We start from the raw sequence: 27,558 nt of genomic DNA on the forward strand, positions 1-27,558 counted from the left end.
ATCAGGGACTGGGGATATAGCTCAGTGAGAGAGTGCTGCCTAGTATGAGTGAGAAACTATTAAATCCTCAGTACCGCAAAACCCAACCCAACCCAACACCAGCCCAGAACCAAACCAAGAGACTCTTTGGTATGGACTGAAGGCTGTGTCCTACCTCCTAAGTTTGTATGGTGAAACCTACTTTCCATTGCAAAGGGATTTAAAGGTGGGCCCTTTGGGTGAGAAATGCAGAACCTTCAAATGTGTTCATGCCCTTAGATCAGTCCGTCATCCCTTCTACCTGGGAGGACATGAACCAGGAAGTGGGCACACGTGGTGCTCACACACAGCTGCTCCACTGCTGCACTTATTTGAACTTTTTTTTTCCTCTGCTAGGAATGCTTTCCCACTTGCTTACTCCCAGTCAGCTCTCACCAGCCCTTCAAGAGTCCATTCAGCACAGAATGCCCTCTCAGAGCATGCCAGATGGCAGAGGGTCCTGCATCCTTACATGTCTCTAACTGGTACTAGCTTATGGGTGCTTCCTGAGGAAGGACTCCAGAACACAGCTATTTTCTCAGTATCCAACCTAGAGCCACACCCAGAGCAGGTGTTTGTAACAGTTTAGGGACAAATACAACACCTCAACCCCCACCCCCCAAACACCCTGGTTCTTCCCGAGGCAGCCTCACATCTAGGGGATCCCAGCCTCTTTCTACCTGGGAGGTTGGTTCCTCATGTTCTTGGGTTACCTGGTTGTGAAAGCTACCACAGCCCCTGCCCCTCACATCCTGGCCTTCAGGGCCTCCAGGAGGACCTGTGTCTTGGAGCTACTGCTCATGGGCACTGCCCCCTGGGGCAGGGGCTGAGGCACCCTGATACCTTGCTTAGTACTGCATCCAGTGGGAGACAGGGCAGCTCAGAGGGACAAGTGTCAGGCCTTGAGCTCCTTTCTACAGCTGGACCCTGTGACTGTCAGCACCAGGGGACTTTCTGGGCTGTTTCTGGATTGGCCATTGGCTTTGTGGTGCCTGACTCAACTTCTCCACCCTCTGGATTATCACAGGGACTCCACCTTCTTCAGACACACATTTCTTGAAAAGAGAACTTTCTAATGTCCCTGATTCCAAAGGAACAATCTCTCTTCTTATGCTAATCCTGGAAGAACAACTTTTGGGTGGGAGGACGCCTCCCCCCACTCTTCTGGGCTGTTTGTATTGCTCATACTTTTTTTCCTTTTTCCTTGCCATTTCCTGTTACCATGCCTGTGTGCCCCAAAGCAGCAAGGAATGCCTGCCCTCTGGTGGACATATTGGGTGTGGCAGACCAGAAGCCAGCATCCTAATAGGACATGACTGAGGCTGGAACTCAAAGTCATAAAGAACCCTCCGTTATGAGGACAACGTTGGAGGCTGCTGAAGTCCCCTCACCCAGAATCCTGGCCTTGAGAGGGTTTGAAGAGCTAGAATACATTGTGGGTGGCAGAGAAGAGAGAGTCTGACAGTAAGTATTCCATACAAACGAGGTTGGGAAGCGCAGCTGAGGCTTGGTCTTGTCCCTGGCACCCAAGTTATTCACCCCTGCTTGCCAGCAAATTTCAAGAGTGACATAGGCTTACGTCTTATTAACACTGGGCCCCTATTCTCCACCCTCCCTGTCTGTCCCACCCCACCCAGCTGCAGGCCTTACCCTGAGGGAGATGAGTCGAAGCCGATAGTCCTCGGTGTGGATGACTTTCCGCACAGTGATCTCCATGCCATCATGGACCACCCGCTCTTCAGGCCAATATTCAGTACACTTCTGCAGAGGCCGAGACCAGATTGTGATAGACCCCCCCCCATTTCCCTCCCACATTCCCTGGTACTCTGCCTGGGTCAGCAGAGGGGTATACAAGGACAACAGGCTTGCTATCAGAACGCTGGGTTGAAACCTTTGCTTTGTAACCTGTAAGCTACTCCTTTATGAGCCTCAGTTTCCCTATTTGAAAAATGGATATGATAGGGCATGGTGGCAGAGGCAGGCAGATCTCTGTGAGTTAGAAGCCAGCCTGGTCTACATAGTGAGTTCCAGGCCAGCTGGGCCTATAGGGAGACTCTGTCTCCAAAAAAAAGGATATGATACTGCTCTGTAGGACTGTGTGTGTGTATGCGTGTGTGTGTGTGTATGTGTGTGTATGCACATGCATGTGTGCGTGCACATGCATGCAGAGGCCAGAGGCGACCTCTAGTGTTGTTCCTCAGTAACAGTTCACCTTGGTTTTTGAGATGTGGTCTCTCACTGGTCTGGAAATCATCAAGTAGGCTAGGCTGTCTGGCTAGTGAACCTCAGGGATCTACCTATGTCTGACTCCCAGCATCGGGAGTACAGACATACAGCACCGTGCCTGGCATTTAAATTTTTTTGATTGATTTTTATTTTATGTGTATGAGCATTTTGCCTGCATGCATGTAAGTGAAATTGTGTCATACAATGCCTGTAGAGGACAGAAGAGCATGTTGAATCTCCTGGAACTCGAGTTGCCAGTGATTGTTAGCCACTATGTGGGTACTGGGAACTGAACCTTGGACCTCTGCAAGAGCAGTCAGTGTTCTTAACCCCTGAGTCATTTCTCTAGTTCCCATGCCTGGCATTTTTAAAATGAGTGCTGGGGATCAAACTCAGGTCCTCACAAGCACTTTATCAACTGAGCTATCTCACTGGTCTCCTTTGGAAGGATTTTTATGAGTATTCAGTTAGGTGTGCTGTTTATTGTGGGCTCCCACAGCAGTGGCTGCTACCAGGCATCACTGCTGAGATATGGGGACTGGACAGGAGAAGCCAGCTCCAGGCTCTGTTCTGTCCAGCGTGGCCTCAGCATGTAACCTTAACTCCCTGCACCTTCCCATTTCCTCATACTGACAGTGGAGTGCACAACAGTCTCACAAAGTTGTCCTATGGATTAATATGGAAATGAGATGCTTTGTGTGGGGCATAACACGGCAGGTACTTAACAACGTCGTGGGGTCCCTACCTCGTTCATCTCCTCAATGTTGGTGATCATGACAATGATGGGTGTGTGTTCCTGCCACACCATGCGCCAGAAGTCGGCCACCGTGCTGACAATGGGTCCCTGCGTGGCGATGTAAGCCTTCTCCTCTCCACCATAGCCCTGTGACCGGCCAAGTACAGCCTGTCAGCATCATTGGCAGTGTCCCTGGGGGCCCCATCCCAGACCAGGCTCCTCTTGGGGCTTTTAGGAGCCACAGTAGCTTGGGGACAAGTCTGGAGGATGGATCCCATCAGTTCAGATCTCTCCTTTAGTGGAAGGCGGTTAGAATGGGGTTACATACCCGGATGTAGTTGGCGTTAATGTAGGAACTCAGAGGGTCTTCAGGGTCTGGTGAGGTCAGGCACACCCTGCTGTGAGGATCTGGGGTGGGAGACAGGTGAGGTCGTGAGGTGGGCCTTCTGGCCCAGGGCTCAACTTCTCTGGCCCACTCTACAGCACCTACATTTCTCCTGGGATTGTGCCAATTCCTCCTTCCCCTGCCTAGAGGCACAACACCGAACCCATTCTAGGTCCATGTAGGCAGGTAAGGATGAGGGATGGAGAAGACGGTAGAGAGGTCCTGGCCACCTCTGTAGGACCAATGCCTGCCCTTTGCCTGCATCTGTTAAGCTGCCCTATGCTCACTGCCTTGTGTACTGGTAGAGAAGGCTAGCCAAGACGGGGATGACCCGGAGCACAGATCCTGGACAGCAGGTGACAGCTAAGGTTGGAGTATATATTGCCACCGGCTTCTGTGTAATCTTACAAAACACCTGGCCTCTCTAAGCCCGTTTTCCTGTGTAGAATGGGGGTAAAGATACCTCCTTTATAGGGCTTTTGGGGAGATGAACAAGAAAATAGAAGAGAAAATGCTATATAAACCATGAAGTGCTTTATCAATTTAAAAGGCTTTTAAGAGCTAAGAAAGCTGAAGGAGAGCACAGGGGGTGAAAGGCAAAGCTCTTCACACCAAAATGAGATCGTAAGGTCTCCACAGAACAGAGGTGTGTACAAAGGGTTATCCCCTCCCACCTTTGTCACTTGTCAAACTCCCAGTGACAGATTTCCATAACATTGTGTTCTTGCAGAAGAACTTGTTTTGTTCCAGTGAGAGCTTCCCTCCCTGTATTGATTAATCTGTCAGCCTGAGAGGTTGGGACTATCAAGAATGTTCTATGGGGTGGACAGGAAAGCTGGTTGGGTTCTGGTGCTGCTTTGTTACCTGCTCAATGTCTTTATTTTATTTTTGAGACAGGGCTCCACGTTGCCTCAAACTCATTATGTAGCTGAGGCTGGCTTTGAACTCCTAATCCTCCAGCCCTCACCTCCCAAGTTCTGGGATTATAAGTATGCACTACCATGTTTGGTTGTGCAGTACTGGGAGCGCTACCCAGGGCTCTGTGCACACCAGGAAGGCAGGCTGCCAACGGAGGTGCGTCCGCAGCCTCACCTATTCAATGCCCTATCCCTTCTTTGGGCCTCTGTTCCTCTGCTCTAGTAGGAGGGCTGATTAAATGTGCTCCCAGCATGTACACTATGGGGCTCTCAAAGCCAGTGCAGGGGTGTCATGAGAGCCATTACCACAGAGCCAGAGAACCTGGGGTTAAATCCTGACTCTAGGACTGGTGAGATGGCTCAGTGGATAAAGACATTTGCTTCAAAGCCTGAAGACCAGAGTTCAATCCCCCGGACCTACATGGTGTAAGAGAGGACAGACTCCTGAAAATCGACCTCTGACCTCCACACATGCACACACTAATAAATAAATGTAATAGAAAAACAAATAAGAGGAAAACAGTCCTGGCTCTATGACCTACTGATGAAGCCCATGTGGGCCACTTACTTCCTTTCTCTGTACCTTATCCATAACTGGAGACACACATGATGACCCCCCCCTTATCTTGTAAAGAGCCCTTGGATTAGGCAGCAGCACTGAGCACCACAGAGTCAACAGTACCCGGCAGGAGGTGATCTTGTTACCTTCAGCACAGGTTTTACCTGCAGGGAATGGGAGTCAGGCAGGCTCTAAAGTTAGCGGGAGCAATGGAGGAGACGGAGGTGACATGCACACGCCCCCCATCTCCAGCCCTCTGCCAGTTTCAGCCTCTTGCCTGGGTTGTGGCAGGCGATGTGGGGGTGGACAGTTCTTGTGAAGAGGGCACAGGAGAGTGGCAGGGATGGGAGGGGTAAGAGGAAGCAGGAGGGGACTTCCAAGTGGCCATCTGAAGGAGAGTCCCGGAGTGGGCGGCTCTTCCTCATGGTCTACCTTCTCCTTGGCTGAGCCTGTCCAGGTCAGGTGCTGGAAGGGCAGATGTGGGCAATGCCCTCTCTGGTCAGATACCAGAGCTTCTGCTGTTAGAGATCCACTGTGGCAATGGGAATGATTGATTCCCTTCTACAGTCTCAGGAGCACACTGACTCTGGTGCTACACTTGTGAGAAGAGACTTCTAGATCAACAAGAGACACATGGTCCCTGACGCAAAGAGGACACAATGTTTGGTAGGAGGACAAGCAGTACATGACCTGAGAAAGCACTTGGGCTGTGGGGCCCATGACTGGGAGAGGCTGGACTGCCCAAGGGATGTGGCACTTGGATGGGGTCGAAGGACCAGGCGGAAGAGGCACCAGAAACACTTCTGTCTGATCAGGTACACAGGCAAGGCTGAACTTGATGAGAGATGAAGCTGGAGAAGAGCTAGGTGCCAAAGAGGGTGACATTGATAGTGTTTAAGGAGGAGGATGACATGATTAGATTTCCATTGTACCCCACTGTGAGAGAGGAGAGGAGAGAATTTGCAAGTCAGGAGCTGCCTGGTACAATTTAAGAAATGTCAAAGTCACAGGGCTGCCCTGCCTGGCATTGCTCCCAAGGGCTTTGTGTCCATGTTCTGCTTGCAAATGATGTGCTCAGAACTGGGCAACAAGAAGGTTTGAATGTCCCCCGCCCCCTGAGTAATTTGGAGGGTGGAGATGGGGAGCTAGATCTGAGAGATAGTCATCCATTTATTATTTCAGAAAGGTACAGGATGTCTCCCATATACCGGGCACTTTTTTGGTGCTTGGGATACTATGCTGAAAGAGACAGCCATTGTCTCCCCACATCTTGGTCTTTACACAGCCTGCTGGGTGGCTGATCACTCTGGGATTGCCCACACAGTTGTTTCTTTTGCTAGACTGGGAGCTTCATGTATAGAATCTGAATTCTCAGTCCCTGGGATAAGGGCTCAGGAAATGTGCAGAATCAATCAATCACAGAACAAACTTCAGGGTGCCTTGGATCCCAGAGGCTGCCTCTGCCGAGCCTGCCTGACCTGTTGCCTCCACCCCCCGCCCCGACAGTCCAGTGTCTTTAAGATGTAGGGTCAGCTCTGGCTCGTTAGACAACATTCATGTTGAGCTGGGGGGTGTGGAGGTTCAGAGCATGGTTGGAGCCTGCCAGGAACTCAGTGGAACCGTGAGGCGCGCCTGATTCCATGTGAGGTGCGCCTGATTCCATGTCCTTTCTGAGGTGCCAGCCAAATCCTGTTCTGGGTTAGCCAGGCCTCTCCCTTCAGGGAGAACTGGGACAGGGAGGGCAAGGGAAGAGGTAAGCAGCCCAGAAAAAGGCATCCAGCCTTAAATGGTGCTTTGTTTAAACGTAACTACCTAGATACTGTGTAACTATAGCAACTACAAGTCGATATTTTAAAAGTTAAAAATAAGTCATGACATCTTACATGCTGTTGGAGATGCTGATGGCAAAACTGCTTTTTTAAGGGCTCAGCACTCCACACACTGGGTAGAGTAGGTTTTGGGAGATTCACTTTCAACAAGTCACCCCATAAGCTAGCCCTGGAGGCTGGGGCCCAGCAGGCAGGTAGGGGCTTGATGAAAGTCACCTGAAAACGACACCATGGGATGAAATGGTAACATCAGGGTAGGTGGTCTAAGAGCCTCCCAAGGGAAAAAGCCCTGCGCAGGCCTTCCAGGGTACTATCTGTGCTGCCTCACTTGAATACACCCAATAACAGGGCGTTCACTATCAGAGAGAGGAAGCTTGCTCACTGGAGGAGGTGGCGATGCCTGTCAGAAGACTTACAGCTGGATCACAATGAACACAGGTAGACAAAAGAGCCTGACTCTAGGGTCACAGAGACCCAGATCCGAGATACAGATCTGTATTTACTAGCTATGTGGCTGTGGATAGATAACCACTTCACTCCCGTGAGTCCTTAATTTTCTCTTCTGAAAACCTACCCACTCTGAAGAGAAAAGCTGTGACAACACTTTTTGGTCACTACGCTCAGCTAAGCAGCCACCTTCTCTCTGTTTCTAGGGAGCTCAGTGCAATGCTTGGTCAGGCAGGGCAAGAGTCCAGGAGAGAAAGTGAACCGGTCTCTGCTCGCATTCCCCTCCCCTCCCTGCTTATCCCAGGCCTCCACTCCTCCTGTGATGCGTGTCTGTCATTCCTGGAGGCCCAGCTCTAGACATGAGATCTCCCTAGATGACAGACCATCCTCTCATGCCCTGGGGCAGCAGGTACTCACTGGGAAGGATGGTTTTGTACCGGTTCTTCCGCACCAGCCCTGGAATGTCATACTCTTTGGGATCCACAAAATTCATGGGGATTTCCTGCAGGAGGAAGAAAGACATGGGCTATGAGCAGCATCAGGCTGGTCCTCACACAAGTTCATTTGGGGCTGTTTGCCTTCAGCTGCCAGTGAAAGGACTGACTTGAGTTCATGTGTTCATTTTACAAACATTTACTACTAAGATAGCACACACATGCACTTAGAATAGTTTCTGGCACATGCCAAGGGCATGAAGAATAGTGTAACTACTGTTCACCGAGGGCCTGTCTGGTTTGTGATAGACACTCAGTGAATAAGTGAAAATGAACAAGACAAAAAGTGACCTCACCAATCACTGCCCCCTTCCCTTGCCCTCTGTGTGGCAGCTGGCAGGTGGCTCTGCTGATGTGTATTCCCACCTGGGCCACCCTCCCCTTGCATCTTGGTTCCTGCTGCTCAATGCGTGATAACACTCCATCCGTCCTCAGCTCCTCCGTACAGCCTGTCTATCTGAAAGGCCACTTCCTCTGAGGGCCCTTCCCCATAGCCAAACAGAAAGGGAGCCTGCTACTCAGCTCCCGCAGCTGGCTGTATTTGCCCTACCCAAGAAACTCCAGGTCTGATCTGCACCCCTGGAGTGTGAGGTCTCCTTGGACCTGGCCTCATTTTACCTGCAGCTGGGCCTGCTTCTTCCTGTCCTTCTCCCTTTTATTCCAGTATTGATTATTGAACCCAGAGCCTCTTGTGTGCCAGGCAAGTACTCTACCACTGAGCTAAAGCCCCAGCTGGCCTGGAACTTACTTTATAGACCAGGGTGGCCTCGAACTCACAGAGATCCGCCTGCCTCTGCCTCCTGAGCACTGGGATTACAGGCGTGCACCACCATGCCTGGCTCTCAGCTCTCTTTTTTAACTTTTTAATTTTGAGACAGAGTCTCACTAAGTTGTTCAGGCTGGCCTTGAACTCAGTATGTAGCTGAGGGAGGCCTTGAACTTGTGACCTCCTACCTCAGCTTCCTGCTCTTATCATGCATTCTCAGTCCAGCCTCCTTTCTCTGCCCAGGCTCACGGAGGTCTGAGTTCACTGTGTTCCACTTGCTGGGAGCACTAGGCTCAGCCCTCTACCTCGGAATTGGCTCCATCCTTTAGATTCACCCCAGCTCCAGCTCCTCCCCCACCCCCGGGCCTGGCCTCTGCATTTCTAATCAGTCCATAGTCTTAAAACCTGGCTGCGTGATCTCATACTGTTCATTGTTTCTGGATATTTTATATGGTCTTGGCAGAATACTCATGATAATACCTTTTAGGGCTCTCGTGAGAATCAAAAGAAATAAGAATCACACACATGTGCAGAACTGCCCATGGAGTGGGTGAGCAGCCTGTGTTCTTTCCTCCTGGCAAAAATCTATGGTATCTATTGAGCAGGAAGGGACACGGAGGACGTCAGCTGTCTTCATTGAGAGAGGATGGTGGTGGGAGCGGGGGTAGTGGAGGAAGGCTCTTCACCATGGTAGGAATGATGTGAGGATGGCACAAGTGGGCTGGCCCAGAAGTGGATGGCTCCTGCTGGTGTTGGGGCAGAGCACAAGGCTGGAGAAGGAGGCAGGGGCTTACCAATCCGAGCCTATAAAGATGATGCCAAGCTTCAGAGAGCTTGGACCACTGAGTCTGAGGGGCATGGTGGGGGAGCTACCTGACTGGTGAGTCTGATTGGGGAAGTGGGCTATTGGGCTTCAGTTCCTTCCTCCTCTTCTTGGGGTCCTTCTACTAAGTTACAGTTGCACCTCCATAAGGCAAGACCAGGATCCCTTGGTAGTGGAGTTTCCTATTTCTGGGGCTCAGTATCAGAAGTTTACTCCTGCCATATGCTGCCAAGACTCACTTCCAACTTATCTTTTTGTGACAATGCAGGTAACACTGTCCTGTAGCTGAGCTCTTAACTGGCCCAGCACTCCAAGCCAGAGATCAGGGCTCCCACTTATTGAGTCTTTTCAAATCCAGCATGAGGCACAGAGGCTGGGAGAAGGACCTAAGTTATGGCTCCAAGGAAGAAGCATCAGGATGAACAAGTTTTGTGATGTCGGGTTGAGGAGAACAGGAAGACAGGAGAGCAAGAAGACGTGGTTTCCTTTTCTTCTGGGGATTGAACCCAGAGGCCTTGTGCATGTTACTGGGCAAGCGCTGTACCACTGAGCAACACTATCAGTCCGGGTGACGCTGCTTTCTATGACTTTCATAGCACGGTCCCAGCAACAGTTCCAGAAGCTCCTCGACACATGGTATCAGCCTCTTCAACTTCTGAGATCCTGTCATTTATCCCATTTTCCAGATTAGGATACAAAGGTTTAGAGGGGGAATAGTGTGCCCAAGATGCCAGGGGAGATGATACTGAGGGGGTGTTAGTCAACTCCAGATGTGGGTTTGTACTCTGGAGTACTGCAAAGGACCCACATAAGTGCAAAGGTGCCACAGGCAGTAGCTAGTGAAGTGGACTCACAAAGAATTCTGCCTGTAGCAGGAAGGGATCCAGGGCCTTTTCGTGCAGCTCCTCAGCCCGGAGGACACGGGAGGCACTGAGCAGGTACTCGTGGGCTGACTCCTCGCGTGGGGACACCAGGTGGCCAAAGCCCTCCTCGTTGCAGCCTGGAGTACACATGTCCAGCGTCAAGGAGACATTGGAGCCCCTCCTGCAAGAACCAGAGAAAAGGGGATCAGACTCCAGCATGAGGCAAGGGGGGGTCAGGGGAAAGCAGGGTGGGCTCCAGAAAGAAGAGCCGGAGTATGAGAAGAGCCTGTCCCCAAGGCACATGAGGCTCAGCCTGCATCCCTGTCTGCTGTGTCACATGGGGGTGTGGGGACCCGGTTCCCAAACTTCCACCCAAAGAAACCCTTCGTGGCCCTTCCCTGGACTCTGTCATTGCTGAGTAAAGAAGCCCACAGTGCAGATACCTACTGAGGCCAGGATCAAGCCCAAGGGGCAGTCCTCGAATGGGGCTGTCTAGGGCGAGGGCATCTCAGCTAGGAGAGGACCCTCAGCATCCGGGAGGGACAGAGGGAGGTCAGGGACAGGCAGTAGCAGCAATGATGTCTGTACCAGACCAGCTCCACCATGCTCAATATCTAAAACCTCAGGACAGGGAGGACCCTCACTGTATAGGAAGGGAAGCGGAGTTCTCATGGTAAGAGGCATGAGAGCCAAAATCAAAGCTTAGGTTTTCTGACTCCTCATGCAGTGCTCTTTGTGAAATTCTGTAGATTAAGTTGGTGTGAGCTGGTTTACCCCGCTCCGAACAGAGGGTATTGCTACCATCCAGAGTACCCTCTGTGGAACCTTATGGGGCATTCTAGAAAAGTAGGGTTCTTTGGCCTTTGGGAAGTGCCATTTACTGTCTTTTTTTCGCTGATTTATAATGAACAGAGGCAAGTTAAATGTTCTGACAAGCTCTGTATGAGGAAACCTATTCTGACTTCCTTGACCCAAGGAGCACATGGCTGTGTGCTCACGTGGAGTCAAGTTTTTGACACTCATCTTGAGGTTCTCTGATCTACATGCATCATCTGAAATGTACACAGCTATACTGGCTAAACTATGAGGCTAGCCTTATCCTGCCCACTAGGAGCTAGGGTTGGACATCTACCCTTCTAACGGGAGCTTATGGTCCCAAGCCCACCCCTCGGCCACCCCTCCCACCTCTCCTGCAGACCCATGGACTTGACGGTCAGTGAGGTGGGGTCAGCCTCAGGCTTGATGTCCATCACACAGTCAAACACAGGTGTCTCGGGTACCGCGTCCAGGTCCAGGAAGTCATCTTCCACCTTCTCCTCCATCCACTCTGAGTAGGTGAAGGAGGGCTGGCGGCCCACTGACTGGCGCCTGTCCTCTGGGGGCAGCGGGATGGGTGGCTCTGGGGGCGCCTTTAGGAGGTGCCACACCTGGTTGGGGGACACAACACGTCGTGGACCTGGGATGATACTGGCTGTCCCCTAGATTCTTGGGGGTACTTGTGGGACTGAGCTCTCTGACACCCTCCAAGTATCTAGAGTAGCCATGTTCTCCTAGGAGTTGTCTACAAGGAACTGGCCCAGACTCCGGTTGTACCCTGCCCCCCAGTCTCCCTTCCCCGCTCTTGGTTTCTTGAGGATTTGAGCCTTGTAGGCAGGGTCTGGGTGTTCCTTCTGCTCCGTCACTGCAAACCACCCTTTAGAAAGGAGTTTCTTGTTTTCAGCGGGCACACTGGCAGGAGGAGACAGAAGCCTGTCTTTGCTCTGTTCAGTATCTGGGTTGCCCTGCCTGTGGGTCAGATGGATCTGGTGGGAAGCAGGGCTTTAGAGGCAGGGGAGGGCAGCACTGAGGCTGGGGACAAGTAGGCATCTTACCAGGGTGGTGATGATGACTATGCCCACAGAGAGAGAGACTAGCAGCAGACTGGGGAGCGCCCAGGTCCTAGAACCCAGCCAGGCCTGGGGAACAGCAGACAAACAGGTCAGTGTCGGGGTGGGGGGAGGGAACAACCCCATTCTCATCTGCAGACTGACAAGAAAACCACAGCCTGGGCCTGGGTAGGAAGTACACCGAAGACCTTTGGGATCTGGGAAGCATCTCTTGAACTCAGGGATGCCCCAGCCAGGGGTTGGGAGGGTGGGACCCCTAACTCATCCCATCCCCCTGCCCTAGGGCTCCCCAGGGTTTACTCACCGCCAGTCCCGGGTGGTTCAACAGTGTGAGCGTAGAGGAGATGAGGTCTGTGGTGTTCTGCAGCCAGGAGTGGCCATGGCCACTGAGCCAGAGCACCCCACAGGCAAGCTGGGGCAGTCAGGGGAGCAGGCTGAGCTCGGCGGTCCAGCCCTTTACCCTGATACACCCCTGCAGAGCTCACCTTCGGCCCTACCCTGGGCCCTGAGGAGGACTGTGAGCCTCTCAGGGCCAGACTGGATAGCTGAGGGAACAGCCCAGCAGCCGTGTACCCAGAGGAGGCCTCAGCACTGAGAAGAAAGCTAACTGAAGGCAGCGAAGACAAAGCCCTTTCTGTAGGGGACCCCACAGGTCCTAAGGCTTCCTAAGGGAAGTCTTGCAGAAAGGCCTTGCATAGACAGAAAGTTCTCAGAGAGAACTCTGTAGGACCAGGCGTCAGGGATGGGGGAGCCCTGCCTCCTGGTTCTGGGATGAGGGAGGGCAGGCCACGATGGGCTTAGCTCCTGAGGCCGTAGCTCAGAATTCCAGTCTTTCCCTCCCTCCAGTCATGAAGACTTGGAGTGACTGAGGGCCACCATAAGTCTCCTCATCCCCCCCACTTCCCCAGGTGGCCATCTTGGGAAGGAAGCGGAAAGCTGTCCCTCAGCCCACCCTCTCTTCAGGCCCTGGTGAGGCCTGTGACATTCTTACCAGGAACTGAGAGGCAGCAAACAGGCACAGGCTGCTTCTGATAGTGAGGGAGTGGCTCCCAGCGCCTTGAGGTGGCGGCTTCTGAGCTGGCTCTGAGGGCGGTGAGGGTGGAGGGGGTGGTGGCATCTCTCTCTGCTTGCTGGGGAGCCCTTCGGCCTCTTCCAGTGCCTCCATCACTACCGGTTGGGGGAGACCTGTGGAAGGTGGGACATGCGGGTGGTGACTCCGGGCTCTGTCTGAACACAGGGCTCTGCTGCCCCACGGCGGGTTGGCTCTGTTTGGGATTGCTGTGGCTTCCTTTCTATCCCGGATCAGTCAGCGTGGCTCCACTTCCAGCCGTCAGCCGTGATTAGCAAAGCAATATTCACCTACCTTCGTCAGAAAGAGCTACGTGTGGGTGGACAAATTATTTCTCTTTTATTTCTCCAGTAACAGAGTTAAAATGGCAGGAGGTTTTTCAGAGTTAATACTGCTGTATTTACGCAGCTTCCTTCTTTTCCATTTCTTAAGGAAACAAAAACAACCACCTCAAACTCAATTAAAAAAGCAAAGGAAAAAAGAATATGGCATAACCGGGCCGTGACCCCGAGCAACCTGCCCACGCCTGCCCTCTAGAGTTCTGTCTCTAGTGATGTGTGCCCTGACTGGGGCAGGGATGCTGGACTCCTGAGGGGATCATGGTCAAGCATCTCCCCCACCTCAAGACCCTCATACCACTGGGAAAAGGAAGCCAGGGTGCTACGGAAGGAAATCCTGATGAGAAGACTAGACAGCAGATGTCTGGGATCCAGTTCTGGAATGTTCTCAGTTGGTATGACTTGGGGAGAGTCATTTGCTATCCGAGCCTCAGTTTCCCCACCTGTGAAATGGAGGTTGAGTTCAATCTTTACCAGTCCTTTTTTCTCTTTTCTCTCTTTTGAAAGCTTTATTTATTTATGTGTGCACATGTGTGTGCATGCTATGGAAGACATGTAGAAGTCAGATGTCAACATTTCGTGAGTCAGTTCTCTCCTCCCATCTTGTTTTTGAGGCAGGGCCTCTCTTGTTTCTGTTGCTGCACTATGTGAGCTTCCAGCTGATTCTCCTGCCTCTGCCTCCCTTCTCCCCATAGGAGTGCTGCGATTACAGAGTCAAGCCACTGCAGTCAGCTTTTCTACACAGGTGATTGAAGTCAGACTGTCAGGCATGCAAAGCCCTCTTTCTGCCCCCTTTTTTCCTTTTTTAAAAGTAGAGTCTCAGGAAGCCCAGGCTGACCTTGGACTCCCTATGTAGTTGAGGATAACCTTGAACTTCCAACCTTCCTGCCACCTCCTGAGTGCTGGGATTACAGGTGTGTACCACCACACCTGGTTTATATAGTGCCGTGGATCAAACCCAGAGCCTGGTGTATGCCAGGCAAGCAGTCTACCAACTGAGCTACATCCCTGGTTTTCCAACTGTGCTTTATAGAGTCCCGGTGTTCTAAAGGGTAGCAAGGGCTCTTACCGAGGGCTCTGAGTTCTACCCCCAGTTTCGTAGAAGCTCTGCATGTCCTAGTTCTGGGGACTAGGTTTCCACTAAGATTATCAAGAGTTCCACTTCCAACATCACTGGCTTAGATCTGAGACTCTTGCTATGATGTGGGGATCCAGAAGCCATATTCTTGCTGAGTCCCAGATATTGGGGATCCCCAACCAAACTCAGGTCAGTTTATTACCAAATGGAAAGGGCCTGGCAGAATTGATTGGCAGGACAGTGAGATGGGGCTGTCTGTATATTACTGTGCGTATGGGACAATGGACTTCTTTTCTTCCATTGTCCCATATACATGGTAATGTCACATCGTCGCAACAGAAGCATTTGAAGCCAAAATGGGTGAGTTCACTCACTCAACATTTACTGAGCCTGTCATGGGGCTTAGATGAGCAGTGTGGTGGATCCTGTTAGACACCATGTTAGAATCACAGGCCCCTTGTGCTAGCTTAGCCCCCAGAGGGCTCCTTGAAGCTGTGTCCCAACCACGCCCTCTAGATCCTCAGGTGAGTTATCCCCTGTGCTTGTTCATTATTCCCTCTACTAGACTATCCCCTCGGCATCCTGCTCCCCCCCTCTGCCTCCCAAGGTAATGCCCATTCATCTTGTAGCTCTCAAGCAAAGGTCACCTAACTAGGTCCTGCCCCCTCATCCATGCTACTCATTCATACCTCTACCAGCAACGACACATCTGTGCATGTGTGTGGCTGTTCCAGATGCTTATATACATTAATTCACTTACTCTTCACTGTACCTCTAGGAAATGGGTGCTGCCATCAACCACATTTTACAAAAGAGGAAGATGAGGTGCAGAGTGGCCAGGAGTCTCTTCCAGGCTTGCCAGTGAGCGGCAGAGGGGGGTTCACTCTGAGGCAGTTGGTTTTGACTCTGGACATACTACACTCTCTATGGTTTGTAAAATGACTTATAGACAGTCTCCTTTGTTCACCTGGAAGTGGTATCAGGTGTGCTTCTTGTGTGTCCAGCATCCAGCGCATCTTGGCATGCAAGTTTGCAACATATTTACTACACAAGTGCCTGAGGGACAAGTGATATTCTTTTACTCTCTTTCCTTTATATTTGAGAAAGGGGGGAGACTCATATCTTGCAAACCTGCTACAAAGACTTCTTTTTTCTTTCTTCTTAAAGAACTTTTATTTTATGTGTGTTTTGTATGTGAATATACCATGAGTGTGCAATGCCCACAGAGGCCAGAAGAGGCATTGGATCCCCATGGAACTGGAGTTACAGATGGTTGTTAGCTGCCATGTGGGTGCTGGGAACTGAACCTGGGTCTTCTGCTAGAGGAATAAGTGCTCTTAACTGGTGAGCCACCTCTCCAGCCCTTGCTATGAAGACTTCAGCTATTACAGATAAGATATCCTGCATGGTGCCTGACATTTAGCAGGCACCCAGTAAGTGACATATTATAACACAACTCTTGCCTTTGAATGAATGTCTCTTAGTTTCCTGGGAAAGCCCAAACATAAAATGCACATACCTGATACACTGAAGTGCTGGTACAGTGTGAGAGGGTGGGGGAGAGCAGCTCCTTGAAGCAGGTATAGTTACTTAGCACTGAGTTCAGCTCTGATCCCGGGTGCACAGAGAGAGTTTGCTGCAGACCTTGAGTCACCCTTTCCCTCTCCTGGTTGTTTCCTTATATGTACAAACAGGGACTTGAACTAGAATTTTGTTCTTGGGTGTTTCTAACCTCAGAGGGGCGAGAACGTGGGCCTTTGGGGAAGAACATCAAATACATGAATTTGGACTTGGCTGCTTTGGTTTGGTTCCTAGCACAATTCACAGGTTTTCTGTACCCTACACAATGGTTTACCTGCACTCATTTTGATATTAAAATGTCCCCCCCTCTCCAAAAGCTTCAAATCAAATTTCAGCTTCAGGAGGATGTGCGGGGGTACATGCACCCCAGTCTGAAAAGCATGGAAGTTGCCTGCAATGAAGTGTCACACAACCATTATAAGTGACTTTGTGGATGAATATTTAATAACATGGAAGGAAAGTTTGAGAGCATGGAGTGTGAGAGGTAAGGTTATATGTACACATATAGCCTCAGTGGCCTTAAAAATTAACAGTGTAAGCCAGGCATGGTGGTGCATGCCTGTAGTCCCAGCATTTGGGAGGCAGAGGCAGGTGGATATCTGTGAGTTCAAGGCCAGCCTGGTCTACATAGTGAGTTACAGGACAGCTAGGGCTTACAGGGAGATCCTGCTTCCAAAAGACCAAAAAAAAAAAAAAAAAAAATGAACAGTGTAAATGTGTATAGGAAAAGATGGAGCACACCTGACATAAGATGAGAGGGTAATGAAGGCCTGTAGAGTGACTATTTGATATACAGTAGTGCTTAATAAATGTGCATGGGAAGAAGTGCTAACAATATGTTTAAAAAATTTTTAATTTAAATTGTCTATGTAGCCCTGGCTGGACTGGGACTCACTATACAGATCAAGCCAGCCTCCAATTCACAAAGATCTGCCTTCCTCTGCCTCCCAAGTTCTGGGATTAAAAGTGTATACCACCATGTCCAGCAACAACATGTTTTTGGAGGAGAGGATGAGAACTGAGGTGATTTTATTTATGTATCTTAAATGTTCTTCAATATATAGACATTTTTATTGACAAAAATTTTTAAAGAAGAGATAAAAATTCTGAGTTCAAGTGTCATGAAGCATAGCTAATAAGCCCTGACACCCTCCTGTCACACCTGGAGACATGTGGTGGCAGATAGAGGCTGAAGGTGTCCATAGTTCTGGGGGAGCCACTAGTAGAACACACTGAGAAGGGAGGCCCCCCTGAGAACGCTTGGCTGTTATACTGCACACAGGAGATGGAAGGTGAGCTATAAGTTATATGATGGGGGTAAGAGGGAAACATAGGCTGATGGAGCCCTGTGTGAGGGTCTCAGGAGACCAAGGGGAAACTTGACACTACGAGTGCACTTACCTGCATGAAGACAATATACTTATATACATAAAAAATAGCAAATAGAATATTTAAAAAAATTTCTGTTGGGGTTTTGAGGAACTCATGTGATGGGGATGTACTGGGCACCATGCAAATATATACCATTCAGAGCAGAGTTTATTTAAAATTGTTTTCTAGGGGCTGGCTAGATGGTAAGGGTAGAGGCCTTTGTCATGGAAGCCTTGTGTTCTGAGTTTGATTTCTGGAACCCACAGAGAGATGGAAAGAGAGAAATAACTTCAGAAAGTTGTCCTCTGACCTCACATGTGGACCATGGCATGCATGTACCCCTAATAATAATAATAATAATAATAATAATAATAATAATAATATTAATATAAAGTTGTTTTCTGGATAGAAATTAGGCATCTTTTTATCAAACGAACACTGTGTTAGGCATGTAATCTGGAGGGGAATCCATGAACCTTTAATTACGAAGCCCTGGTCTCAGGTGGAGGCAGTGGGAGTCCCTGACAAAGTGGTGGAAATCGCAGGTGTGGAGAGCTGGGTTGGGACTCAATCCCCGACTTCAGCGTCTGTTCATCTGTGTATGAGTCCAACACACATTTATTTAGCACCAATCACCTGCCTGGAACTGTAGCACTGGGACTTCTAGGATTCATTTCCCTGCCGTTTGGGAAGTGTTTGCTGTGCGTTGACTTTGCCAAGCACTGGGTCAGGTTTGGCGTTTAGCAGTGAACAAAGCAAGCCGTCTGCACAGATTCCAGGCTCCTGGCCCTCTTGTCCCCTTGGCTTCCGTCCTGCTTCCAGAAGTGAGGCCAGCTTTTCTTGCCTGCCCTGCCTTCCACTCACTATCTGTTCTGGAACTGGTGATGCCCCCCTCACTGGGCTGGCTGTGCAGTTCCCAAAGTATGTTTGCACTCACAGTCACACTGGCCTCTTTCCAGCAGATGTTATCATCAGCAGACCCCCCGCCTTTTTTTGTGAGGCACAAGCTTGTGTCAAGGGTGGGGTCTTCAATAGCTCATAGTGAGGCGGGTGCTCTATCATACATGAAACCCCCATCCAGAGGCTGCTTGCTGACAAGCAGATTTGATAGGCTCATCACCTCACCTCTTAATCAGAGTAAAAGGGATTTTTCCAGGTGAGGAAATGTGTGCTTAGAGATGTTAAGTGCCTTTCACGAGTATGCGCAGGTCTGAGATTTGAACCCAGGGCTTCCTGACACAGGGTATGGTTCCATTTTGCCATATTGAGTTTTCAGGAAAGGGTCATGCAGCATGGGGGGGTGGTGGTGAAAGCTTGGGGAATAGAGGGGGGCCCTGCGTCAGCAGAAACCTTGAACCCCAAACAGCTGCCCTGGTGCAGCTTTGTATCTGATATCTGATGGGTGGACCCTGGGAAGCTGAATGTTATGGAAGGAGGGGAAGAATGACTGACAGGCAGGAACTCAGTTTACCAGGCCAAAGTTTCTAAGTTTCTGAGACCCTGGGTGACTACTGAAGATAGTGGGCCTTCAGATGTCACCTGGGGAGGGGGGGGTCACTTGGCTCCCTCTCCTGTACCCCAGCTCCCAAATTACACCATTCAGCTCTGTAGCTCCTGTGCCCTAGGGCTGCTGAGCTCCAGAACTGTGGAGGTTCCTGAGTGACTCATCTGCCAGTGCCCAGCGTCGGCGCACGGGAACTAGACCTGAAGGCTGCCTCAGCTTATTCCTGTTTATGTGAGGAAGGAGAGTTGTCTCAGTCAGCTTTTCTTCCTTCTCAGTGTGGCCAAGAGTGACCTCCCCATCAAGCCTGCCACAGTCACAGCCGGCCCTGCCCACCCAAATATGGCACTGAATCCTGCTCAGGCTTCTAAAACCACCAACTGTCAGAGCATGGCATGCTCACAGGGATATCTGGCTCAGCCTGGTAACTTCTCATATGAATGGGAGCCAGTGAGAGGACATAGCTGTCCAAGGTCAATAGGCAGCCAATGGCAGAGCCTGGAGGTTGGCTATCCCAGGAACTATGAGCAATCAGATATTTTTTTCTAAGACATGGTCTCATGTAGCCGAGGCTAGTGAACTTGCTATGTAGTCAAGGATGATCTTCAACCCCTGCCTCCACCTCCTGAGTACTTGGATTACAGGTGGAGGCCACCATGCTTAGCATCAGGAAACTGACTGGAGTGTTTTCACTTGCTGGTGCTGCTCAAAGGGCTCCATGAGCATTAACTCTCAACCCACATAACAATCCAGGAAATAGAGTTGTGTGTGCGCGTGTGCATGTGTGTGTGCGTGTGCGTGTGTGTGTGTGTGTGTGTGTGTGTGTGTGTGTGTGAGGCTGATGCTCCCATGTGGGGACGGTTAACCAGAGGTCTTGTTCCTCGTTACATTCCCACTCTCCCTACTCTGAGATAGCCGCATGTAGCGTCATACTCTCCAACAGTCACAGCCATGCTACATGTGACATTACTGTCCACAACCTTTGTATATGGTCACAGAGGTGCAGAGAGGTTAGGTGACATGTTCAGGGACACACAGGAAGCAACAGACCTGACCATGTTTAATGATCTTTGTCTAATTTCATAGAAAGGTCTAGAAGCCTGCAACAGGGATGGGGTAGGGCAGGTTGCCTACCAGATTGGTTCTGATTTTACTTGTTGAGATCTGAATGCCAAAAGAACTAAAAAGCACTAAGCAGTAGAAAGGTCTAGAAGGAAGAAGGGACCAGTACTACTTCAAGCTCTGAGAGGGAGAGCCTGGCCTTGTTGGGAATGCTGGCGATCTCTGTCTTCACCAGGAGAAGAGAGTGGTGATACTTTGCTTTCTGTGAACTACCAGAGGTAAGGATGGGACAGTCCCCAGCCGTGTTGTTCTGTTGTTTTGAGACAATGTCTTATGTAGCTAGGGCTGGCCTTGAACTTGCTAAGCTAAGGATGAACTTGAACTTTCAATCCTCCTGCCTCTACCTCCTGGGTGCTGAGGTTACAGGTATGTGTCACCACACATGGGTTTCCCAACCATTTTTCTCCCAAGCAAACCCTTACAGAGTACCTGCTCTCTTGTGGTGAAAAAAAAGCCTGGCTTCTCCTTGAAAAGGCAAGTGGGCAGTAGATACGGGTTTCTGGGAACTTGTACTGGCTCCCCATCACCTCTCTGCCCCATGAGTCCTGCTGGTCAGTGAACACCAAGACCAAGCAATTCACAGAAAGGAAGCTGGATGACAAGGGCTTGGGGTGGCAGTAAGTCTATCCTAGATACTAAGTTGGCTGATGATAGGATCTACATCTTGTGTGTATGTGTGTCCATGTGTGGGTGCACGTGTGTGTGTATGTATGTGTGTGTGTGTGTGTGTGTGTGTGTGTGTGTGTAATGGCCAGAGGTCAACCTTGGGTGCTGTTCCTCGGGGACCAATCATCCTACCTCACTTAAAAATTTTTTATTTTATATGTATGAGTGTATTGCCTGCATGTGTGTAATACCCATGTCATACAATGCTCACAGATGTCAGAAGAGGGCATTGGATCCCCTGGAACTGGACTTACAGATGGTTGTTAGCTGCCATGTGAGCACTGGGAATTGAACCTGAGTCCTCCGCAAGAGAAGAGCTATCTCTCTAGCCCCGTCTCACCTCATTTTTTGGGTTTCACATTGGCTTAGAACTCATTGGCTAGGTTGGCTGGCCAGTAAAACTCCAGGAATCCTGCTGTCTCTGCCTCCCCAGGGTTGGGATTACAAACCTATGTGACATCATACCTGAACTTTTTAATGTGGGTGCTGGGGATGTGAAACCAGGTCTTCATGCTTGCATGGCAAGCTCCTTCTAGACCGAACTATCTTGTCAGCTCCAGTACCCACATCTTATTCCTTTCTGTTTTTCCCAGGCAGGAAGGATAGGGTAGGACAAGCAAAACATTCTGGCATGAGGCGATTCAGAATGCAGATGCTCACCACTTTTCATCTCCATAACTTGGGGGTGAGGTGTAAAACCTATTTGTGGTCACCTCCTTCAACATTCTTTCTATTACCAGGTGGAGTCCACGTTCCCCTCCCTGGAAGAAGTGATGTTACATGCAGGATTGTGAGGCTAGGTACGAAAAGTCCATGTAGTGTTTGCTGGCTTCTTGTAAGAAATCTGGCTGCCTGGGGCTGTCTGGTAGAGAGAGACTTTCTTCAGTTGACTACAAATTCTTAGTCATTCCTTGAATGAATACATGACAGAGGTCATAGAGCTGTTCTTTTACAGGTAGGAAGAAAGAAGTGTGAGAGAAAGTGACTCGTCCAAAGCCATCACCATGGACAAGAACACACAGCCAGGATGTACACACAGTCAGTCTGGCTCGAGAATCTGTCTTCTCATCCTGGCTCTGTTGCCTACCCTAGACAGGGCCTCTGTTGCTGCTTCCTTCTCTCCTCCAGGACAAACAGAGGGCAGGGGCCATCCCAGAGTGGAGGGAGTACCCTTGGCATACGCAGTCACACTCAGGGGATGGGTTTTTCTGGTCAGGGAGACACATAAAAGCAACACTGAGAGGGACTAAGACAATGGCAGGGGGTCTGGGAGCCAAGGACATCATCCACTGCTTAGTCTTCAGTGGGTGTGGGGGCTGAGCCCTGTTCACAGGCACCAGAGAGGATGCACTATGGCAGGGGGTCTGATGGGAGACTGTTCCTGGAAAGTCAAGGTAGGCAGATTGCCGAAGAACTTGAACGAGTTCTGTACCCTACAAGTCTGTCCTACAATCATCTGGCCCACACGAATGGTTTTGTTTCTAGGCAGGTGCCTTCTTGTGGCTAGCAGAAGAAGGATTTAGAGTCCTACACACTGAGGTTTTGGGCCCAGTTTTGCCATTTACTATCTGCGTTGACCTGGGTAAACACCTTGGGTAAGTGACACTCTCTCTGAACTTCCTTCTCTCCTTAATAAAATGGATATACTAACATTATCTCATAGGACTTTTAGGATATTATGAGGTAAAACCATGCAAACGCTTACCATGGTGCCTGGCAGATCCTGAATGCTCAATTAGTGGCAGCAAGAAATAAGCGATGAAGAGGGTGGGGAGGGAGGGGAGCGCGAAGGAGGCGGCAGTAAAGACTTCTTTTCATCAGCCAGGTGAGCCCCTAGGAGGATAATGGTGCCCCACCTGGATGTGGGCAGGGGCTTTGAGGCTGCTAGTTGGAGCTGGGGTCAGTGGGTAGGGTGGGCATGGACTGGGGGGTGAGGGAAGCAGGGAAGCTTTGTCTCTGCCAGTTAATTAAATCCAGAATGTTAACGTGTTCAAAACAAAATGTAACTCAAGCACCCTCTGGATGGGAGACAACAGAAGGATTCTATGTGAAACTGCAAATGGCTTTGTAGCTACGAACAAAGCTCAGCTCTCTGTGCTTCTCTGGAGTGGAGGCCCAGGTATGAGGGTGAAAAGTGTCAATGAGACGCTCTAGGGGCGCATGTGGAGAACGGGACAAACTTGAGACAGCCTGGTTTCACCTTCCCATTCCACTGACGAGGAGACTGAGGTCCAGAGAGTAAGAGGGTTGTTTCTCTTTTGAGACAGCGTATCCTGTAGCCCAGATTAGCTTTAAACTCAGTATGTAACGAAGGATGATCTCGAACTCCTGATCCTCCTGCCTCCATCTCCTGAGTGTTGGGATTATAGGTGTGCATCACCACATCCTGGCTCAGAGGTTTGCCTTTAAATCCCCGGATTCAGCTCCTTCTCATTATTAAGCTAGTAAGGAGATTTCATAGCACTGTCTGGGGGTATCTGGAAGCACTGAGGTCTAAGCTCTATTAGGGCAATGGCAGGCCATGCTCTAGCTTGTGGTTATTTAGCTGGTTCTGTTAAGCAACCTCAGAAGCCCAAGAATGTCCAGATGGCAGGAGGGAAGTAATAGTAGCCCGAACCTCTTCCCCATCTCAGACAGCTTGTGGTAAAAAGTTTCAAGTCTCTAGGAGCTGCCATCACCAGGTGGCCCTTGGCGGCCCAGGAGATCTCCACACAGTCTCCAGGTATTAGGGGTCTAAGTGCTCTGTGTCTCTCAGTCTGAGTGACTCTGGGCATTGCACTGTCTCTGCAGGCCTTCTAGGCTTTCCATGAATTCTAAGAGAAGGTCTTTAAGAGCCTATCCAGCTCTTAAGACTCACTGCTGTTTAAAAAGAAATTCTGAGCTTTCTGTTTTAGCTGAATTCAACAGCTTCCCTTTGATCTTAGGATAAAGAACAAAAATCCTTGCCGTGACAATAGGAAAGGAGTGGCTTCTGCTTATTTCCTTAGGCTCCACCCACACCTGCCTCCAGGTTTTCTGCTGAAACTGCTCTGAAACCAGTGCATCCGCTCCAGGGTGCAAAAGTCAAAGACAGTCCCTATGGGAGGAGGAAGCCCATTTTTCTCTCCTGTGTTGTGGGTAGGAAGAGTGAAGAAGTAAATGCACCTGCTGCTCATGGCCAGGGAAACTGGGAGGTCAAGGGTCCAGGGACACGAAGGGTGGCACCTGCAGCCCTTAGGAGCCAAGGATCAAGGTACACATGGCACCATGAAGGAGCTCTTACAGTGCTGAGTAGCAAAGATGAGCTCCAGCACAAAATATGCTGCTTGAATGGTGTCAGCACACACAAGTCCCATGCAAAGTCAGGCAGACAAAAACCCAGCATAGGACTGGGACTATGAATAGCAGACCCCAAAATTTTCTGAAGAAATATTGGCAACTGATTGCTGCTAGGTGAAGAAGAGCTGATCTTCCTAAAACAAGGGACTTTAGATAGGCTGATTAGACTTTAGTGGATGGCCTTGCACTGGGGAAGGGCTGGGGACACTGATGACACAGTGGGCCTTAACAGGGATGACAGAGTATATGGGTTCCAGTGCAGGGGGTTATGGGAGGGTGCCAGTGGGGACAGGGGTACAAAGATGATTAAGATTGTTCGAGATGTTCTGTATGAAATACACAAAAATTTCAATAAAAACAAATTAAAAAACATGTTGCTTGGCTTAAGATGCAGTGACTGCCCAAGAAACTCACTGCAAGTTGAAAACATCCTCAGTAGACATAGATTTAACCCACCTAACCTACTGAGCATCAAGCTTAGCAACAGGAAAACCTCAGCTGTGTATCCTGACTGACTGGAAGTCATGGTTGGCTGTCACTGTCCAGCGTCATGTCAGAGTAGTACCCTTTTTTGCAAGCATGGAAGAAGAAAAAATAATTGAAATTCTGTTTCTACTGCCTCCATCTTAAAGTAAAAAAACCCTTTAATTCCATCTGTACAATATACACAATAAAAAAATACAGGACATGAGACACTGCCATCCATTCAGCAAGAGCAGAAACAATAACGATTAAACACATGAACTATGGAGAGCGCACATCAACAAGGATAGAGGAGTGCAGGAAGCCAGACAGGGACCTCCAGGGGACACTGAAGGTGCTCTGAGGGCTGAACACCGACAACTGTGATAGTGCTCCAGAAACTATGCCCTCTCCTCCTCCCCTAAGGAAACCAGAAATCAAACTGCTGAACTAGAAATTGGACCAGTGCACAAAGGGAAAGAATAAGCAAAAGCCTGGGGCCCCCTGTCTTGTCTGTAGAACTTAGTGAGCTGGAGAAAGGCCCTGCTTGGGAAAGACTTCCCAGTGGGAAAGTCTCATGAATTTGGCTACAGCATAGCCGACTGTCAAGGAGATCCTGAATCTCTTGTTTCCAGACTGTGCTCGCCAATGTGACCCCTGAGTTGTTTTGTTGGCTTTCTAAGGGAGAAGTGATTTCATGTCTTGGTTGACTGTCTCTACATAGGTCCCCACAGGATTAGGCAGTCCCCATTGGGATCCCTGGTCTTGGGTCAATTGCAGGTTTTGGGGTCTGACAACAGAGTAATGGAACCCAAAGGGAGGGCCAGAGGGCTGCTGTCCCCAACACCTACCAAGGATTAATTAGTATCTTGAAATAGCCAATCCTTTTGTGTAAAAATGATTTTAGAAAATATGGAGACTACCTTTCCATATAAATATAATGAAAATTGAGAGATGAATCTATGGGTCTAACAGTGAGTCATTACGAGTCATTTTGACAGTATATCTATTTAGCAGAATAATAGTAGTAGGTTTTGCCCTGTGGCCTGTGACCTGTCTAGTCATAGGTTCTTGGCCCTGATAACACTGTTAGGTATAGACTCCATATTGTGAAACTTTAAATCCAATCAGAAGGTGGTTGGTAATTCCCATAATATTTGTACCACTACTGCACCAGTGGGCCTACTTTTCCAGATCAGTTGTTATTATAGCTCATAGGGTTCACAGCTGGGTAATGATTACCTTTCTGTGCCAGTAACATGTGTAGCACCTTTTAGTATTATGAAAGATAGCTGGTAGAGACGAAGTTTCAAGGTCAGTCTCAAGGTCAACCAGATTGATTTCTCCTTGTTTGTTCTGGAACCAGGTATGTAGTGTCTTCAGTAATAGGGTCTTCCCATCAAGTTCTGGTGGGTAACCAGGTGCAATGGCAATAGCCAGTATTGTCTGAGGATACATGGGCTCTCTCTGATCAATGGCTCCAAGCGGAAGCCCATTCCCGGCATTGACGTTTTCATTTACTAGCTTGTTGTGTCTATTAGGGTCATTGAACCCCTTCTACCCTCCAAATTTCCCCTCCACTAAACCTGTTCTTTCTTTCATTCCCCTTGGAGTAGATGATGATTAACACAGAGACCCACAAAAGGTCGATATGCAGAGAATATGAGACTGTGGAGTGCTCAGTCATAAGTGGGACACCTATATCATGCTTTCTCCTCCCAAAGCTCAGTGATCATTGTGAAACAGGTGGCAGGAAGATTGTAAGAGGTTGTTGATAATACAAGGAAACTGCATTGTTGGGACACCACATTGTAGTTACACATATAAACTCAGAGCACCTATGACAGCATGCACAAGACAAGCCAGACAGGGGCCTGGTATACATGGCTCTACTGGCAACTGTTAGATGCTGGGAGAGGAAGAGTCAGTTTTCCTTACTGGTGTGATGCTTGGTAGGCTGACCAGACTCCAGGGGATGGGCTGACATCCAGGAGTACTTGGGAAGAAGCCCAGATTGGATTCAATAGGCTTTAAAAAAAATAAAAGTAAATAAACAAAAATTGAAGGACAGATAATAATGGAGGACATGGGGTTGATGGGAGAGGGGGCGGAAATGGGGAAGGGGGTCTTAATGTCATCAGAAATACATTATATAAAATTCTGGAATTAATAAAAATATTTAAAAAGAAAAAAGCATAAAGAAAAAAAATCCAAGTCTTCCGCAATCCTACCACACTAAAAAAGGCACTGATGTCTTTTCTGGTATTTCTCTATTTGTGGCTGGACTTTCTCCCTATAGTTTATTGTGTATATAGACACATCCTAATCTTTTTGGATTATAAGGATTTAACTATGTTAAAAAAAAATGGAGTAGCTCTCATAGTTATCAGAGGTTACTGTGTAAGCTGCCGAAGGAGAAAATCAATCAACAGTCCTACCCAGTTATAAAGCCTGATAAACCAATGACTGGCCCAGGGGACTATCTCTATTGGCGCAGCAGTGCCACTTTTATTTTGGGAGTAATCAACAGCTGTCTAATTGGACTTAAGGTCTGCTCGTCTGCTCAGTGGGAGGGAACTCATGTGTGGTACTGCAAACATAGCCAAATAGACATGACTAGAGAGGTTACAGATCCTAGAGAAAAACCTACCTTTGTTACATCCTTACACCAATATAATTTCTTACTATATTCTAAATATGTATCCTTTTATTTACAGACAAGTATACCTTTCACCCCTCATCAAAGAAGCTTCTTTTTGAAACAGATGGAAACTGTTACAAGGTTCCACAACTGATCAAATGTAAAGGATAAATGTCTGTGAGATGCCCAGTTCTAATTAACACATCTACAACACAATTGCTACACCTAAGGCTCAGGGAACAAAGTGGATCTAGGGGAAGAAAGAATGTTAATGCATCTCTCAGTTCTCACCAGTGAAGCTTCCTCATACAATGCAGGGTGATTAACCACCATTGCATAAGAGGAGGCAGAAAGACTTTAAGAACCAGGGTTGGTGGAAGACCACAAGGAAACAGAGCTTTCCAGGCAGCTGGGAAGTTGCTCATATGAACTTACAGCAATGGTGACAGCATGTACAAGACA

At 49.2% G+C, this 27,558-nt stretch overlaps 1 protein-coding gene across 5 annotated transcripts in view; it reads right to left on the bottom strand.

The window, feature by feature from the left end:
- The window catches only part of Ptpn5 (protein tyrosine phosphatase non-receptor type 5), a 63,975-nt gene that overhangs the window by 2,556 nt on the left and 33,861 nt on the right, over positions 1 to 27,558 (bottom strand). For 4 of the 5 annotated variants that reach the window (XM_008831706.2, XM_017797798.2, XM_029562883.1 and 1 more), the window contains 9 exons: positions 12,941 to 13,134; positions 12,254 to 12,361; positions 11,935 to 12,018; positions 11,249 to 11,490; positions 10,055 to 10,244; positions 7,535 to 7,619; positions 3,309 to 3,388; positions 2,990 to 3,127; positions 1,669 to 1,779 (listed from right to left, as the gene is read on the bottom strand). In XM_008831706.2, coding sequence (XP_008829928.1) covers positions 1,669 to 1,779; positions 2,990 to 3,127; positions 3,309 to 3,388; positions 7,535 to 7,619; positions 10,055 to 10,244; positions 11,249 to 11,490; positions 11,935 to 12,018; positions 12,254 to 12,361; positions 12,941 to 13,134 — 1,232 coding nt within the window. Of the gene's footprint in view, positions 1 to 1,668; positions 1,780 to 2,989; positions 3,128 to 3,308; positions 3,389 to 7,534; positions 7,620 to 10,054; positions 10,245 to 11,248; positions 11,491 to 11,934; positions 12,019 to 12,253; positions 12,362 to 12,940; positions 13,135 to 13,654; positions 13,800 to 27,558 lie in introns of all 5 variants that reach the window. The other variant, XM_017797796.2, reaches the window with a different exon arrangement.

The sequence above is a fragment of the Nannospalax galili genome, unplaced genomic scaffold (genome assembly GCF_000622305.1).
Source record: "Nannospalax galili isolate Female #2095 unplaced genomic scaffold, S.galili_v1.0 scaffold615, whole genome shotgun sequence".
NCBI lineage: Eukaryota > Metazoa > Chordata > Mammalia > Rodentia > Spalacidae > Nannospalax > Nannospalax galili.